Source organism: Patiria miniata, unplaced genomic scaffold (genome assembly GCF_015706575.1).
Source record: "Patiria miniata isolate m_02_andy unplaced genomic scaffold, ASM1570657v1 HiC_scaffold_1, whole genome shotgun sequence".
NCBI classification, from domain to species: domain Eukaryota; kingdom Metazoa; phylum Echinodermata; class Asteroidea; order Valvatida; family Asterinidae; genus Patiria; species Patiria miniata.
In genome coordinates this window covers 18,020,880-18,038,234 of record NW_024037047.1, presented here as the reverse complement: position 1 = coordinate 18,038,234, position 17,355 = coordinate 18,020,880, and the positions used below count along the sequence as shown (strand labels likewise).

General features: G+C 45.0%; 1 protein-coding gene across 1 annotated transcript; it reads left to right on the top strand.

The window, feature by feature from the left end:
• Nucleotides 1–223: 223 nt before the first annotated feature.
• LOC119738826 (EGF-like repeat and discoidin I-like domain-containing protein 3) lies at nt 224–15,915 on the top strand. Its single transcript, XM_038214024.1, has 6 exons — nt 224–282; nt 11,553–11,702; nt 13,015–13,041; nt 14,360–14,501; nt 14,875–15,043; nt 15,701–15,915. The coding sequence occupies exons 1-6, from the start codon at nt 237–239 to the stop codon at nt 15,845–15,847; spliced, it is 681 nt and encodes a 226-aa protein (XP_038069952.1). The 5' UTR covers nt 224–236; the 3' UTR covers nt 15,848–15,915.
• Nucleotides 15,916–17,355: the final 1,440 nt, after the last annotated feature.

The window sequence follows — 17,355 nt, the reverse complement described above, 5'->3', positions numbered from 1 at the left end:
CTTCTAGTAGGTCGCGTTGGTGTGTGTGAGTCGCTGAAGAATACAAACAACAAAACGGATTGCCAATATTTGCACTTATCAGACAAAGTTTTGGGCAAGTTTTCGAGTTGAGGCTGTTACCCGATTTTTGTTCAGTGGTTTAATGCGTAGCCTTTTAATTCGCGTAGGTGCTTGAGTCATTGATATAGGCTATACATCTATCGCATTCGTGCTCTGAATTCACCTCATCTAGGAACATGGATGGAGCAGCAGCTTTGGTTCTGATGTTGTCAGCAATGGCAGGTAAGATGTAATATCTATCCCCTGAGGTACTCTCTAAAAATTCCAAAGAGTGAAATTAGGGACTAGACGTTTTAGAGTGAAATCACTCTCATTTTCGATTGAAATAGTCTGAAAACAAAGAACCACTTCAGTCGAAGCTCGAGTGGAGACTCGATCTTTGCGATTGAAGAAATTTTACTGTCAAACGTCTAGTCCCTAGTTTCCGACTGTGGAAGTTAATCTTCACTCGAATGGAGTGAATTTTCACTCTTTGGAATTTGGAGAGTATGTCCGCAAAACCACGGCTGGTTTGCTGACAATAGCAGGCCAGCTTAGCTAGACCATTTCAAAACCTCACGTTTGCAGTTGTCGATCACTGTTGAATTTGATGATCCTATCTTTGAAGTAATGTGTGTTGGGTTGAAAATATACTTTGATTTTTTTTTATGATCACCATGACAGCCGATTAAACAAAACTTGATTTTGATGTGGTAATATGCGGGTGTAAATGAGAATCCCAGATTGTTTTGGGGGCCGGGCTGCTACATTTACTACCAGTATGATTATCCCTACCAACATTGACCCTGTCATGTCCTTTGAGGACGAGGGGAAGGCACGTTGTGCCCCATCCTTATTTCCATACTGTAGCGTTTTCGGTGGTTCAATTTTATTCAGTGGACAGACAGAATAAGACACAAATGACACCAATATTCCGGTTTCTTAACTTCTAATTCTTTCCTCCAAACATCCAAACAATGAACACACGATATCAGTATTTTACTTGTGATTTACATTTAGCTGCACTATACTGGTAATCGCAACGTAGAGCCTGGGTTGTGTACATACGGAGCTGGCCTTTCAGACCAACCTTCACAACCAAGATCTGTACAGCAACTAACCGCGCGCGCGCACGCACGCACTTTTCAAGCCAATTTCACGCTGACTTGCGCTGACCCCAACCATGGGCGTCGCCAGGATTTTTTTCTAGAGGGGGGCAAAACAAATTTCGCCAAAAAATGCTTGTATTTCTCAACACATTCTCGATTTATCAGTTTTAGAGGGGGGCAGGGACATTTTGCCCCCCCCCCCAACTCATTAAATTTACGCCACTTTGTCTTCGCGCCTCTTTTTTTTTTTTCTTTTTTTTTTTTCTTCCTTTTTTTTTTTTTTTTTTTTTGCTTTTCCAGGGGGGGGGTAGGGGGGGCAAGTGCCCCCCCTTGCCCCCTCCTCGCGACGCCCATGACCCCAACCTCCACTAAAAGTAAACAGCGCCACCTATACTGGATTCTGCAAACTCTACATCATCCCCTCCCCGGGGAAAGAATGCGTCCCGCATTCACGAACAACAAATTTAACTAGAAAAACGCCACTAACAAGTTAAGGTTCTAAAAAAACAAGAACATTTAAAACTATAGGTTGACCACCATGTCCTACTCCTGAAAGATTCCTCCGAAGTAATCCTCGCGATCAAGGAATCCTCATCGTAGAGGTCGAAAACGCGCCTCCGCTTGACGAGCTTTCCTGTTGCCTCATCTGATTGGCCTGAAACCGTTGCAGAACTTGGGGGTGTGATAACTTTCCTTAGGCGAGCCATCAGATAACAGACCGTTCGGGTACCGGGTCCGGTATGCTAATTTCTTTCACCCCAATCGGTACGAAACCAGAAGTCACCCGGTCACTGAAGCGTGACGCCCCAATCGGTCCAAACTAGTGACTCAGGGTTTCACAATAGGCAACATAAATTGAAGTCCGGCCATTGTTGGAGGATTATTCGGCCCACTGGGATTACCAGCGGCAACTTCTATGAAGCTAATCACAGTCATTGTTGCCTACTGGAGGATTAGCGCGTCGCAAATTGGTTCCTTTGTGATGAGCCAGAGCCATGGTGCAGAAGCCTGGTGGAGTTAATCCAGGCCGATCGGTTCCATGCAAGGTCCCAATCCCTTCAACATACTGGGCGGGCTCAACCCCGAACGGTCCGAGGAGGGATTCTAATTTGAGGGCTCGCCTTAAGGATGTTGCACCTTGTGGCGAAACAAAACGCCTCACGTCATCTGGAGACAAGTGTAATTCCAGGCACGGTCCGGACTTCTATACGGGCGTCTTGGAGATCTCGGGCGTCTTGAGAGCTTTGGGGGAGTTGCTGACTGATACCGGCGACTTGTTGCCTGCATCAAGATTGCCTGTGTGAACCCGTCGGATGTGCCTTGCCAAGTCGTTTTTCCGGCCGTAGATTATGTCGCAAAACGGACAGGGGAACCGATCACGTGGTTGGTGTTGCTCGGCCATGTGCCTTGCCAATGCTGACGTGGCCCCAAATGACTTATCGCATTCGAGGCACCTGCAGCTTTCCGCTCATTCATCATGTCGTTGGTGGGTTCGGTCAGGTGTGGGCGATCGGCGAGGAGAATCCCGGTGATGACGGCTGTGACTTCTTCTCGGCATCTGCAGAGAATACAACAGAGAACAGGGGATTAGGTTAGTTCGTATTTGCTCCGTAGTTAAAAATGTTATTCGGTCCATTCGCCATAACGCTGAGGAGGTCGACGTTTTCTGTTGTGCCCTTCATGGTGACCGTCTGTGTCTGAAGCTTTCTTAGGTTCAGCAACTGGTGGAACCCCAATCTCTCCATTGACGACTTCAATATGTTCCTGCATGTTGTGGTCTTCTGCTGATTCCTGTGAGAACCCTTCTGTGGTAGCCTCTTTGCTCTCCTTGCCTCCACCAGAAGTATCCGGCTGCAGAACAACTCGAGGGGCTTCCTCTTCCCCCTCCTCTTCGAGCTCCTCGGACCCAGGAAGTTGCTGTAATGCATGGCTCTTTGGCCTCCACCATGACTTGTAAACTTCACCCACAAAGCGCTTCGGACGATTAATATGGACAACTTTGGGCTTATGGCGTGATCCTCGTTGGATTCTGACGTTGACATCATTTAGCACTTCAGTTACAAGGTATGGGCCTTCCCGTCTTGGCTGGAGCTTGGGAGACAGCCCAACAGTTCTTTGCTCAACTGTCAACATCACAGCAGTCCCTGGTTCCAGACACTTCGGCTTGCCTGCTACCTTGTAATTCCGCTTTTGGTGCTTTGCGGCCCTATGAAGGTGTACTCGTGCCTTCTCATGGGCCTCGTGCATTCTTTCTCTCAGGTATATGGCATATTCAGTGATTTCTTGGGGTTCTTCTGGGGATCTTAAAACAAGGTCTACCGGGAGTTCTACTTCCCTACCAAAAGTGAAATAGTTGGGTGTTTGTCCAGTGCTGCTATGCTATGATGCCCGATATGCCATCATCACTAGTGGTAAATGAAGGTCCCAGTCCAACTGATTTTCAGCAACATAGGCGCGCAGCATGTCTTTAAGCGTGCGATTGAATCGTTCAACTTGGCCGTCGCTTTGGGGATGGTGGGGACTCGTCCTGGTCTTATCTATTCCAAGGATTATACACGACTCTTGAAACAGCTTGCTCTTGAATTGGCGACCCTGGTCGCTATGCAGCTGTCGCGGTACACCGAGTCGAGAAACAAACTCTCTGACAAAGACATTGGCAACCGTCTGGGCTGTAACATCCTGTAGGGGAAAGGCCTCCGTCAACTTAGAGAAGTAATCCGTGATGACAAGGTTGTATCGATTTTTTCTTGTTTCTGTAATCGGAAATGGTCCTGTAATATCAATGGCGACCCTTTCCATCGGAACCCCGGAGACCTGTTGTCTAATTGGTGCTCTGCCCCTGTTGGGAGGAGGTTTGCGTTTGGCACATTGGAGGCATTGGGTACACCACGTCACAACTGAGTCTCTCAAGTCCTCTACGAAGAATCTGGACTTCACCTTTGCATGCATTTTGTTAATGCCGAGGTGGCCAGCTGTAGGGTCATGAAGTTGCTTGAAAACGTCCTCATGGAGGGACCTGGGGACTACTAAAAGCCACCGAGAGTGGTGCCGATCATCCTTGTTCCAACGCCTGTATAACACGCCGTCGTGCAAACAAAGCTGCTGCCATGCCCCCATAAGGTTTTGAGCCATGTACCCTCAGCAGACACCTCTTTTCAAGTTGGTCGTAGATTTCCACTTTCCAGCCAGCCTATGATCTTCTGCAGAGTCTGTCACCTGTTTGTTTTTCTATCAACTCCGAAGCAGTGAAACCTTTCAGCCAACAGAAAGACGACACCTCACGAATGAACTGACTGCTGTCTGAACTGTGTGTATGATGCTGTGCAGGTAGTGAATGGACTGGTTCAGTTGGCAGGTCTGGATCTTGCTCTTGAATTTTCCACAACCTTTCTATTTGTTGGCATTTTCACGCGATGGCTGTTCCCTGCTGTCGTATCCTTGCTAAACTTGGTCGCCCTTACACCGTGTACAAGTGCACAGCTTTCGTGACATGGCATCGGCATTGCTGTGCTTGCGTCCCGGTCGATGTTCAATATTGAAGTCATATTTTGCCAGCACTTACAGCCATCTTGCAACCTGCCCCTTTGTTTCTTTGAAATTGAAGAGCCATCGGAGAGATCCATGATCTGTTCTAAGAAGAAAGCGGCACCCATATAAGTAAGGTCGACAGTGTTTGATGAAGTGTACGACAGCAAGCAACTCCTTTCTCGTTACACAGTAATTTTGCTCTGGCTTTGACTAGGCACAACTGGCGTTAGCAATTACGCGCTCCTGACCATCTTGCAGTTGGCTAAGAACAGCACCTATTCCGCTATTGCTGGCGTCGGTGTCCAGAATGAATTCTGCGTCAAGTTTCGGGTATGCCAAAACCGGAGCAGAAGTGAGTCGCTGTTTCAGTTGTTCGAAAGCCAATTGGCAGTCATGCGTCCAGCTGAAGTCCTTGTCTTTTTCTGTGAGCTTGTGAAGTGGTCTGGCGATTTCTGCAAAGGAAGCTACAAACCTCCTGTAGTATGATGCCAGGCCCAAGGGACTTCTCACCTCCTGTATGTTTCTTGGTACTTGCCATTCCTCGATTTGCCGCGTCTTGCTTGGATCTGTCTTGACTCCCCCTTTTGAGACAATATGCCCCAAGTAGGAAACCTCTTCCTGAAGCAGATGACATTTATCCGGCTTGAGCTTCAGTCCGGCCTGCCGTATGCGATCTAGCACCACTCCCAGTCTGTCAATGTGCGACTCAAATGTCTTGGAGAATATAATGACGTCATCTAGGTGCACAAGACATATCTGCCACTGTAGCCCATGGAGGACTCTCTCCATTAGATATTCAAAGGTCGACGGGGCATTGCAAAGCCCAAACGACATGACCCTAAACTGGTACAGCCCGCAATGATTTGAGAAAGCTATCTTTTTCTTGTCTGCCGGGCTCATTGGTACTTGCCAATACCCCGAGGCTAGGTCCAATGTTGTAATATATCTGGATCCTTCAAGTGTTTCGAATGAGTCGTCTATTCGGGGTATTGGGTAAGCGCAGAATCGAACTGAACCATCTTTTTTTTCACGAGCACAATAGGCGCTGCCCAAGGTCCGGTTCTATGATGCTGCCGTCCATCATCTTCTTGATTTCTTTCTCTACCGTCTCTTTCTGAAGGAGGGGTATGCAACGAGCCCCTTATCTTATGGGATTCGCACTTCCGGTGTCTATAGAGTGTTCAGTTAAAGAAGTAAGGCCAATGTCTCCTTTATGTTGAGAAAACACATCTCGGTGTTCGCAAATAAGCCTGTGTATGCGGCCCCTCTGTTCCTCGCTTTTTTGAGACGAGGCACGATGCAACATTTCCTGCATTGTTTCTGGGAGTTGGCCATTCTGTGTATCTGCCCTTTGCTCTGCCGTAACTTGTTCAACCCTTTCTCCGACAGTTTCACCAGTTCTCACTTCTGTGCTGGAAATTTGGGGGCCAATAACGTCTACCGTCTGGAATAAAACCCGCTGCTGTTCCCTTTCGCAAGATAACGGTGTCCTCACTGGGGTTTAAGATGCGAAGCGGAACCCAAGACGTATCATACCGAGTCACTGCTGGGGCGAGAAGTATGCTGTGCTTCTTCAGTAAGCTTTGGGTCGGTTCAACAATCCCAATGCCAACTGCACAGTTCTGTCGCTCTATGTCACCTTCGACAACAATCTCAGAAAATGTTGGAATAGCTACTGTATCTTTCACCGTCACTCGGCAGCTCTGTTGTCTTACGTTGATGTTTCTCAGAGGAACTTCCAAATTTCCATACACGAGGTGTCTTCTTCCAACGTCGATGACGCAGTTGTGCTTGTCCAGGAAGTCCAATCCAAGAAGAATGTCATTATGAATATCAGCTATCACCATTTCGTGGTGCACATTTGTACCACCTAGCTGAAGCTCGACTGTTGCCTCCCCATAAACACTTAGCAATGTCTCGTTTGTTTGGAAAACTTGCACGCTAGAACTCTTGATTATTGGCTTGTTATCAAACTGATCTACCACTCTTTGGAAACGATGGAGATAGTCGCACCCGTATCGAGAAGCATTTCTACTGGAGTTCCGTTGATGTGCCCAGCTACATGGAGGCCCGCCCCAACCGGGGCTATGGTTCCGCTATGAAAAAACATTCTGTGGTGGCCTTTCGTGCTTGGCTGACCGTCGGCCCTCGGAGTCGGCCTTTATTCGTTTCCCTGCTGTTCTGTTTCTGTCTTGGGGTGCGCCATTTGGGGCAGTCCCGCTTGAAGTGGCCCTGTTCTCCACATTGGAAACATCCTTTCTGGTTCTTTCGGGAGTCATTTTCTCGCCGGATCAAAGACTGTTGCTGTTTGCCTATCTGTTCCATACGCTGCTCAAGCTTGGATACGGTACTGTCGTGGGGTTCACATTTACTGACCTCATTGACAACCACCTGTTCCTTCACTCCCCTTCGCTTCAAGTTCGATCGCAGCTGTGAGTGCTTCTTCTAAATTACAGGGACGCATTTGAAGCGTCCGTGTCCGCGTGTCTCCATCTGCCAAAGCATCAAGAAAATAATCTCTGGCCATTGTTGCCACCCCGGCGGCTGGAAGCTCGCCGAAAGTCTTGTCAACGAGAAGCCTAATATCCTGTGCAAGCTCCGACACAGTCTCTCTATTTTTCTGGCGCCTGTTCTTAAGTTGCACCCTATATAGTTCCTTCCGTCCATCAGGTTCAAACCTTGCTTTCAAAGCATTCGCCAGACCGTTGAATGTTAATGGTGTCCCATCGTTTGTCTGACCCTGCAGCACCTGTTGGGCTGCTCTGGCCAAGGATACAGCAAGATACTCCGTTTTCTCTATCTCCCCCATCCGTTAATACTGGCACACATTTCAAAGTGTCGATAGTATGCAGTCCATGAAGTCGTCCCATTGTATCTATCGGGTCGCATAAGTGGACGCAACCGCCTTTGCACTGGTCGATCTACAGTCCCTGCAGCTGCTGCAAACGTACTTGTGTTTGAATGTTGTGGAAAAGCACCAGCGGCACGAACATTTCGCTGACCGACTCCTGGTGTATCATTCCATGGTCGCTGACCTACTGCAATGTGTTGCTGCGCCGACCCGACGCCTGTGGCTCCGTGCTCGTTGTGTGCACCGATGAACTGTTGATTGACAACCGATGAACCGATCGGTGCAACCGATGAACCCGTCGTTATTCCGAAAACCGACGCATCGCCACCTGGCGCATTGGCCGTCGGTATTACCCCTGAACCGCCAGCGGCACGAACATAATCTTACCCTGGTGTACCGTTCCATGGTCGCTGACCGACTCCCATGGGTTGCTGCGCCGAACCGACGCCCCATGCTCCGTGCTCGTGGTGCTCACCTATGAATTGTGGATTGACTAACGATGAACCTGTCGGTGCAACCGATGAACCCGTCGGTGCCCCCACAACCGTCGCAGCGCCATCCGGTGCGCCAGCCGTCGGTATTATCATTGAACCGCCATCGAAGTGCAGTCGCCCTTGTCCGTCGTGCCACGGTTGCACTGCGGAGCCATTGCTGTGCTGGGTTGTCGTGTCCCCGTTGGCTCCATGTACCTGCCTTGTACCGACGAGTGGTGAGGAAACTATCGGTGGACCAATCGGTGCATCGGTGGCTCCGTCGTATGATGCGGCGCCATGAAAGAGTGGTTGCTCCAGTGCTCTGCTGTGGGGTGGCGGTGTGGGCATGGAGGCCTCGGCCTGATACCCTGCGGTTGTCCACTGCAACGAGCCGGTCGCTGGCGGGAGGATCCCCGGTAGCGACAGGAATGAGTGCTCCGGGTCAAAGGCTACACGGGGAACTTCATGCGGCATGTCAACTACAAAACTTGACATGTCACCTTGCGGGGCAGGGAAAATGGGGGAATTGTATGGAACCATGGTGTCGGGAGAGAAACGTTTCGAGGGGGCATGGATGGACGAGTGGAAGGGTGCATTGGGTTGGTGTCTGACATGTCGGTGGATCAATCCGACAATTTTATTCAGTGGACAGACAGAATAAGACACAAATGACACCAATATTCCTTATTCCTTATGTTTCTTAACTTCTAATTCTTTCCTCCAAACATCCAAACAATGAACACACGATATCAGTATTACTTGTGATTTACATTTATCTGCACTATACTGGTAATCGCAATGTGGAGCCTGGGTTGTGTACATACGGAGCTGGCCTTTCAGAACAACCTTCACAACCAAGATCTGTACAGCAACTAACTGCGCACGCGCACGCACGCACTTTTCGTGCAAATTTCACTCTCTCGTCCGAGTGTTAACGCATTAACTCTTTTTTTGATTCGATGACCACTCTTTTTTGAGTGAGCAAAGTTAACCGACTGAACCAGTCATTCTTCGCGTCACTCTCCCGCGGCCAGAAAATTTGACGCAAAAACAAATTTCACTCTTTTGCGAGTGTGCTATATTCCCGCTATAACTACCATTCGACTTTTGGAGCGACATTTTACCGAAAACAGCTAATCACTAACCAGATGGTTTTTTTTCAGATTGGTCCAATCGTGTGTGTCCAAACGTACTTTGCATAATGCATACACTGAAAACAGTCATTGTTATAGTGCATGACACGTACACGTATATGTTGCGTTGAAGGGACACTGGGTCCTGGAACAGCACAATTGGGCGCTTTGACCGAGATGATGTTAATTGGAGATAACATTTAAAAGTAGGAGAGAAACATCCACACAACTATCCTCTAAAAACTGGGCGTTTTTGTGTTGTTCCTGTATTTTGCGTGCGAGAACGAATTTTGGACACACAACTTGTATATATCGTACACTGAGAACGACACGAAAAACGTATTTGTACTCCGTCGTGTCCGATGTAAACAAGTGGTTTTTTTCCCCGTCTATTCTCGGGAATGGTAAGACATAAGGTTGGTTTTCTTTAAACAAGATGTTTGAAATAGGCTGAGTAAACAATCCAAAACATGACATTTTTGGGGATTTCAGGACCTACATTACCGGCACACTCTCGCAAAAAGTGATTCGGCCAGCTTTCTCTGATGGGCTTTTAAAAAGAACTTCTGCAAATGGGAAAGACACTTTGGAAACATCAATCAGTTTGGATATTATGCTTCATAAATTTCTAAATAAACGAGCACATTTTTTAACAGTATTTAATTACTATTATTTTTCGGTGTGGGGGCTGGGGAGGAGGGGGGCTAGACAGAAGATATATCAGAATGGCGCAATAAGACCGACAGCGGGCGCAATAATTTTGATTAGGCTTTCAAACATTTTACGTGAGTCGTTTGCATAAAAAGGGACCCCACATTTTTTTGTAAAAAACGAGACCGTCTAGTTTAAAAATCGGTGGAATCGTGCGAATATAGCCCAGGATCATCTCCCTAGCTTTTGGGCTATTATCTAAGAGCAGATTTGATAAATTTAGGGTCCAAATATTGGTCCTATTTGCCCGAGAAAATATAGGGATGCCATTGGTAAATTTGGCAGTATGCAGCCTCAGCATTACCGGCACACTCTCGCAAAAAGTGGCTCGGCCAGCTTTCTATACGAAACCTCATTGGGTCGGGGTTTTGGGCGTAAACCTTATTAGTCAGCCGATCATGCTCAATTGACTTCGGCAAAACCGCAAGTCCCATCATAAAGAATAAGTTAACCGGACCATTTTTTCCAAGAGTGTGTTTCTAATGGCTGATGATGGGCTTTTAAAAAGAACTTTTGCAAATGGGAAAGACACTTTGGAAACATCCAATCAGTTTGGATATTATGCTTCATAAATTTCTAAATAAACGAGCACATTTTTAAACAGTATTTAATTACTATTTTTTTCGGTGTGGGGGGGATGTGGGAGGGGGGGGGGCTGGACAGAAGATATATCAGAATGGCGCAATAAGACCGACAACGGGCGCAATAATTTTGATTAGGCTTTCAAAAATTTCTACGCGAGTCGTTTGCATGCATAAAAAGTGACCCCACATTTTTTTGTAAAAAACGAGACCGTCTAGTTTAAAAATCGGTGGAATCGCGCGATTATAGCCCAGGATCATCTCCCTAGCCTTTGGGCTATTATCTAAGGGCAGATTTGATAAAATTAGGGACCAAAATGGGTCTTATTAGCACGAGAAAATATAGGGATGCCATTGGTAAATTTGGCAGTATGCAGGCTTAGCAATTACCGGCACACTCTCGCAAAAAGTGATTCGGCCAGCTTTCTATACGAAACCTCATTGGCTCGGGGTTTTGTGCGTAAACCTTATTAGTCAGCCGATCACGCTCAACTGACTTCGGCAAAACCGCAAGTCCCATCATAAAGAATGAGTTAACCAGACCATTTTTTTCCAAGAGTGTGTTTCTAATGTTGTGCCCCTTTAAAGCGTACTGTAAGGCCGGGTATCGGGGGTCCACTCACAAGTCCAACGCCTCATAGGTCCGACGCCTCATTGAAGTCCAAAATTCCGGACTTATGAGGCGTCGGACTTATGAAGTGTCGGACCTATGAGGCGGATTTAGGTCTAGCTTTACTGGTCTTCATGCATGTGGTGCTCCGATGGACTTTTACACAATACACGGTATGTTGTACATGTACCGAATGCATACTGTACCTGTGCGGTATGGGTAAAGGGTTTACGAATTGGAACACATGCACAAATTTGAATTGGTAAGTCAAATAAGCTATGTTCTATCTTTTTAATTGCAAAAAAAGAAGAAGTGAATCTCGAACTTTAAAAACATCAAACGTTTTGAATGGCTTCTAATGCAGCAGTCTTACACCTGAAACATACATTGTTTCCTTCTGATTGTCGTATAGTTGTAAAAATACCAAGTTGATATTTTATTAGCCACATTGTTTTATAGAGCGACCATCACGGCATTATTGGCTTGCATCTATGTTTTGATTTAACTAATTCCAAAGTGCTGTTGGTTGGTGTGGAGAGCCAGCAGAGGGTGTGTTACTCCGGTCCCCCACCGGAACCTGATCCTGATAATCCGGATGACTGGATGAAGCAAGTCATGCAAGAGATACGGAAGCGTTGCCCGGGAAGGAGGCAACCCACCCTAGCTGGTAAGTCGTCCTACGATCACCCATATCTTAGGTATGACAAACAAGCATGCGGATATATTCTATCACAAGGTTTGTGTTGTATTGAGATCGAACTTTTTTGTTTACCGAATATATAGGTCCATCGAAGGCTGCAAATAACGTTAAACGACTGCTAAAAAGAGATATGTTTCCTGTTTGCTTGTTTGCTTCAAAAATGTTACACGACTCTTTCAATTCGAACAAAACATTTAGGTGTTTTCGTGCAACTCCCTAGACTTGGTGCCAAGTCGGTATTTGTTTTGCGTACGGTAACCGGTTACTGGTTCCACGCACGCAAAATATCGGTGTAATGCGCGCAGTCTGGTTCCCAGACAAAATGATGCTGACTATTTCTGATAAATTACCGACTTGGCGAAAACAATTTCAATTTTGTACACAACATATGGGAGTATTTTGATTTTGATATTTTGCGAATTCTATGGGAGCACTCTGATCGGTTCAGATTCCAGAGTGTATTCTAAGCCGGCACGGAAGATCATTCTCATTACTTCGAGGGTTTGTACTTTGTGTTGTGTAACTTCACAAAACTCATTAAAAGGCATGCACGACTCAAATAAATCAGTATATCACAATGATACATTTCTTTTCTATACATAATTGAGCAAGCTGAGTGTATTGGTCGTTAAAACGTCGCCAGAACTGCAAACATGTCCCTGACGTATTAAAAAGAACTCCACATGTAACGGAATGAATCAATGAGACCTCATTTGCATAGCGGTGCGCAATTGGATCTCACCGGAAAAATGCACAGCATATGTATTGCACTGCTTGCATATATGAATAACGTTGCTAGAACGTAATCGTCAAGTCGTTAGATTTGTCGCAACCCCGCCGATTAGGTACTAGTCGTATACCAGCCGCGCCGATGGAGCTCGACTGAAGTTCAAGGACAAAATACGGGTTTCTAACAACTTGTCATCGAGTCTAGCAACTCCCCAGAGTAAATTAAAAAAAAAAAAGATTGAAAAAACCTTTGTTGCATGCTCATGCACATTGAATTTTCTCCCAAATTCAAAATGTTTCTCACTGCCGAATTCGAGGGAGGGGGAGGCTTTTTTATATTTGCAATAACGAGGCCCTACAATCAATCTAAAACCTAACCCAGCTGGTACGGGGAAACCTACCCCAGCCGATACGGAGAAACCTACCCCAGCTGGTGCGGAGAAACCTACCCCAGCTGGTACGGGGAAACCTACCCCAGCTGGTACGGAGAAACCTACCCCAGCCGATACGGAGAAACCTACTTCGGCTGGTACGGAGAAACCTACCCCAGGTGGTACGGAGAAACCTACCCCAGCTGGTACGGGGAAACCTACCCCAGCTGGTACGGGGAAACCTACCCCAGCTGGTACGGGGAAACCTACCCCAGCCGATTCGGAGAAACCTACCTCAGCTGGTACGGGGAAACCTACCCCAGCTGGTACGGGAAAACCTACCCCAGCTGGTACGGAGAAACCTACCCCAGCCGATACGGAGAAATCTACCTCAGCTGGTACGGAGAAACCTACCCCAGGTGGTACGGAGAAACCTACTCCAGCTGGTACGGGGAAACCTACCCCAGCCGATACGGAGAAATCTACATCAGCTGGTGCGGAGAAACCTACCCCAGCTGGTACGGAGAAACCTACTTCGGCTGGTACGAAGAAACTCACCTTATCTGACTCGTGGAAACATACCTAACTTTTAGTCGTCTTAACCCTGCGCAGCGTTTACAAAAAATGTTTATCAGAACTCGCCAACGGTGGCCCTTTGGGCCACAGGTACTTCCCCGCACTACGCAAGACCCTATTCATGTCAAAACAACAAAAGCCAGTAGCCAGACAGTGTCCAGGCAGTTGCCAGACAGTGCACTTAAAAGATAATTGACTGGCGGCTGTGGTTTGCGGCTATGAAGGGAGATGGCTGTGTCAAGTTACAGGTGTTTGTATATGTTTCAATGAGACTTGGCAGGAGGCCTGGTCGAAAGTTTGTTGAATCGGCTTGGGTGAAGCCCTGGCTGCAAAGTTCATTGAACCAGCTGATTTGGCATGGGTTGAATGAGGATTAGATGGAAGGTGACCGTCATTGGCCCTCATTCCCCCCCCCCCCCAAAAAAAAAAAATTCGGTCACCTGCGTAACCAAGGTACGGAGGTCACTCTGCGCAGGGTTAAGATATCCCAAAACGTAGGTTTGACTAATAAGCATATGGATCTGTTCTATTACAAGGTTATTGCATTGATTTTGAACATTTAATTTTTTTTTTATCCGTTAATCAAGTTTCATCGAAAGCTGCTTAATTACCCAACTCCTCCCAATTGAAAAAAAGTCCATTTAGGTGTTTTTGTGCAACCCCCCCCCCCTCCCCCCAAGAAAACCAACAAAGATAAACAACGGAAAAACCATTGGTGTATTGTCATGTTCATTGTATTTTCTCCCAAATTCAAAATGTTTCTGACAGCCAAATTCGAGGGGGGGGGGGGGGCTTTTTCTTATTTGCAATAACGAGGCCCTACCATCAATCTAATGTTTGTAAGGTAAAATTTGTAGTTACGATCAAATTATCATTCTCTAAGTATCACTGCTTTTTAAAACTATGAATATGAATACATATTTCATTTGCTTACTCATTTGTTGCCAGTAGAGTGTTCCAGTCCGCAGCCCCTTGGTATGGAGGACGGGACAATCCAAGATGATCGCATCACGGCGTCCAGTATTTTGGGCACTACATATCCAGCCCGGAAGGCACGCCTCAACATTGACAACGGATGGGCAGCCTGGAGGTAGATATCAAAGGGAAATACAACACCTAACACTTCACTCTCATATTCACTCTGTATCATTACAATGCCACAAAACGCGCCTGAGTGTGTTTAATTAATGAACATCTAATTGCCTCATTGGGGTTTTGTTTCTGTACGTTTTGTTTCATTTTGTTTGGCATTTTTTTTCTTTTTTTTGCAATGGTTCTCCTTTCCATTATCCAAAAAAAAGTTATCATCCCCGGCCAAAGCCCAACCCGGACTCATGCACATTTGAATTGCATACTGTAACGTGTTTCAATAATAATATTTGATTTTCAAATCCATTCCACAACAGGATTTGCAGGGTATTGTTATGTCATTGTTCCTCATCCTCTCTTCACTCTGTGTACAGTAACGATGCCAATCCCTGGATCGAGGTGGACCTCGTGCAGAGTACAGTGGTGACGGGCGTCACCACACAAGGCGGCTACGGTGTATATGTGACTGCGTACAAGGTGTCGTATAAGAAGCAGCCCTCATCCGACCGTGAACACGTGACGGATGGAAAAGGAAACATTAAGGTAAACATCAATCTTTACTAAGTCTTGCTGTAAGCTGCATTTAACTTTCGTTCGTAAAACAGTTTTGAAAAGAAAATGTAAAGGTTTAATTTTCTCATATTTTGTTTAGGCTTTTATCGCAATATGATAACTTCATTATTTACGACTTTGTACGGTTTCATGCTCATGCAACCATTTAGCCATTCTGAAATCGCGTCTGATTATACCACGTGTGAACAAAAAAGCATGTCCTGCTTTTGATTGTTTTTCTCAGCTTTTTTAAAAGATTTTTCATTCAAATTCACCACCTCCGTCATTCAATTCCATCCACGAAAAATTTCACACGCTTAAACAAAACCAATTTAGTCCAATTTAGTCCAGATTTTGGTCCCAAAATAGCAAAACGCTCTGAAGCTGAAACAGAAACTTATGTCTATAATGTCTATAATAAGTCATTATGTCTATAACATGGCTGAGAATGATCAGAAAAGTGAGTGCCCACCAAAGACAAGCAGTTTACTTTATGTAGTTATTACGGTTTGTTGAAATTCTGTTTCGAAGGAAGACCCCGTCAGCTAAGAATGCCCACTTTTTTGTAGTTTAGGTCCCAGACTTTACTACAAGTAGGCTATTTTTTTTAATACAAATCTTCGTTGATTGCGTTGGGATTCATTTCAGGTGTTCATCGGTAACTATGATGCCTACACCCCGGTCACTAACCTGTTTGATGAGAGTGTGGTCGCCACGGTAGTGCGCATTGAGCCTACTGAATGGCAGAATGGTCTTGCTCTGCGATTGGAGCTGCTTGGATGTCGCCGTGGTTAATTCAGCTGAAGCATTCAGGTGATTCTCTCCGATAGCGCTGACAAAATTTCACTCTATATAAAAGTAAATGCGACGGTAGATAATATTAAGGTTGATAATAAATACCATGCTTTGTAGGAAGAATATTTACACAAAGTAAGGATACACTAAAGATTTAGAATAACCACTACGGACTCTTATGAGTTGTTTTGTCTTTAGCTTAAGAAGTATCTCCCGGAAAAAAATATAGGTTTTACCGGCTATTTTAAAACGTTTGTCATTCGAATTTACTGTTTGTAATATTCAAATTGGTTAATCAACATCGATTAAGTTTAATTGCGTTTTATTTTATGTTCAATTTCGTCTTTTGTCAGACAATTTCAAATTCAGTTCAAGCAAATTGAAACAATAAGCACACACTTTCTTCTCGGGTTATTCAATTTTGTCTCATCTACGCCGAAGACGTTATTCAGAAATTCAAATCGTGTGATTGATTTATATAAGACGAATTTGATCTCTGAATGCTGCCATTCGGCAAAAGCTTAGTGATGGCGAATTTTCTCGAGCAGGTGACTAAAGAGGGTGACCAAACTTTGAAATTGAATAGTAAATGACTAAATCGAATTTGATAACGGGTGTGAAATTTTGCCCGGACGAAATTGAATGTTGGAGTTGGTGAATTTGAGTGCAATATGTTTTAAAATAGCCGGGAAAACCTATACATTAGGGTAATGTTCACAGTTTATATTAAAATTAATGAACCTATTATTGCCAAGTTTCCTACGTGGAATGCAATATAAACAAGATTATCTCAAATTCAAAAAAATTCAAAAATAAGGGAAAAGAATTACCTGATGAATAATAATAGTAAAGTATATATATATATATATATATATATCTATTTAAAGTATTTCCGCTCTAAACAGAAACGTCTAAACTTTTGCAGTGCTTTGGCTGCATAGTTGTTTGTTTATTGTATATAATATTAAGATTACGCTGTTTATTGTGTTATTATCGTAAATCTTCAATACAATATAGAACGTTTCCATGCAGTGTTCTACATAAATAGATTTGAATTGTTAAAACGCGATATTTCACACACAAAATGAAAAAAAATCGAAGTGGCTAGTGGTAAACCATCTTGAAAATTCAAATCTTTTTAGTGATCAAACTTTGAGTTTAAAGGCCGGTTCATACTTTACACATTTGCAACTGCAAAGCGCATTTGACGTAAGGAAAGCATTCGCTACGAAATGCCTTGGTGTTGAAATGTGTTCTTTTGCGAATTCCCGGCAGGAAAAGTTGGCATGACGTCACAAGGTCGCGTTCGCTTTCGTTCCGAGTATGAAATGGTGTTAAATGTAGTCTTTGCTTTATTATGTTTAAGCATGTCATGAACCGATGTATTTTTGCTGTCAATGTAAGGAATTGAACTCACGATATCAAATAGTCAAATAATAATTTAGGTGAATAGTATAAGGTGTGTAGTGTATTGCTGCCGTAATGTAACATTTTTATTGGCATTTGTA

What these genes read in the sequence shown, in the direction of transcription:
- LOC119738826 (XM_038214024.1), top strand. Translation starts at nt 237, where the DNA reads ATGGATGGAGCAGCAGCTTTGGTTCTGATGTTGTCAGCAATGGCAG. An exon ending in AACGGATGGGCAGCCTGGAG is followed by an intron (nt 14,502 to 14,874) that starts GTAGATATCAAA and finishes CTCTGTGTACAG; the next exon opens with TAACGATGCCAATCCCTGGA. An exon ending in ATGGAAAAGGAAACATTAAG is followed by an intron (nt 15,044 to 15,700) that starts GTAAACATCAAT and finishes GATTCATTTCAG; the next exon opens with GTGTTCATCGGTAACTATGA.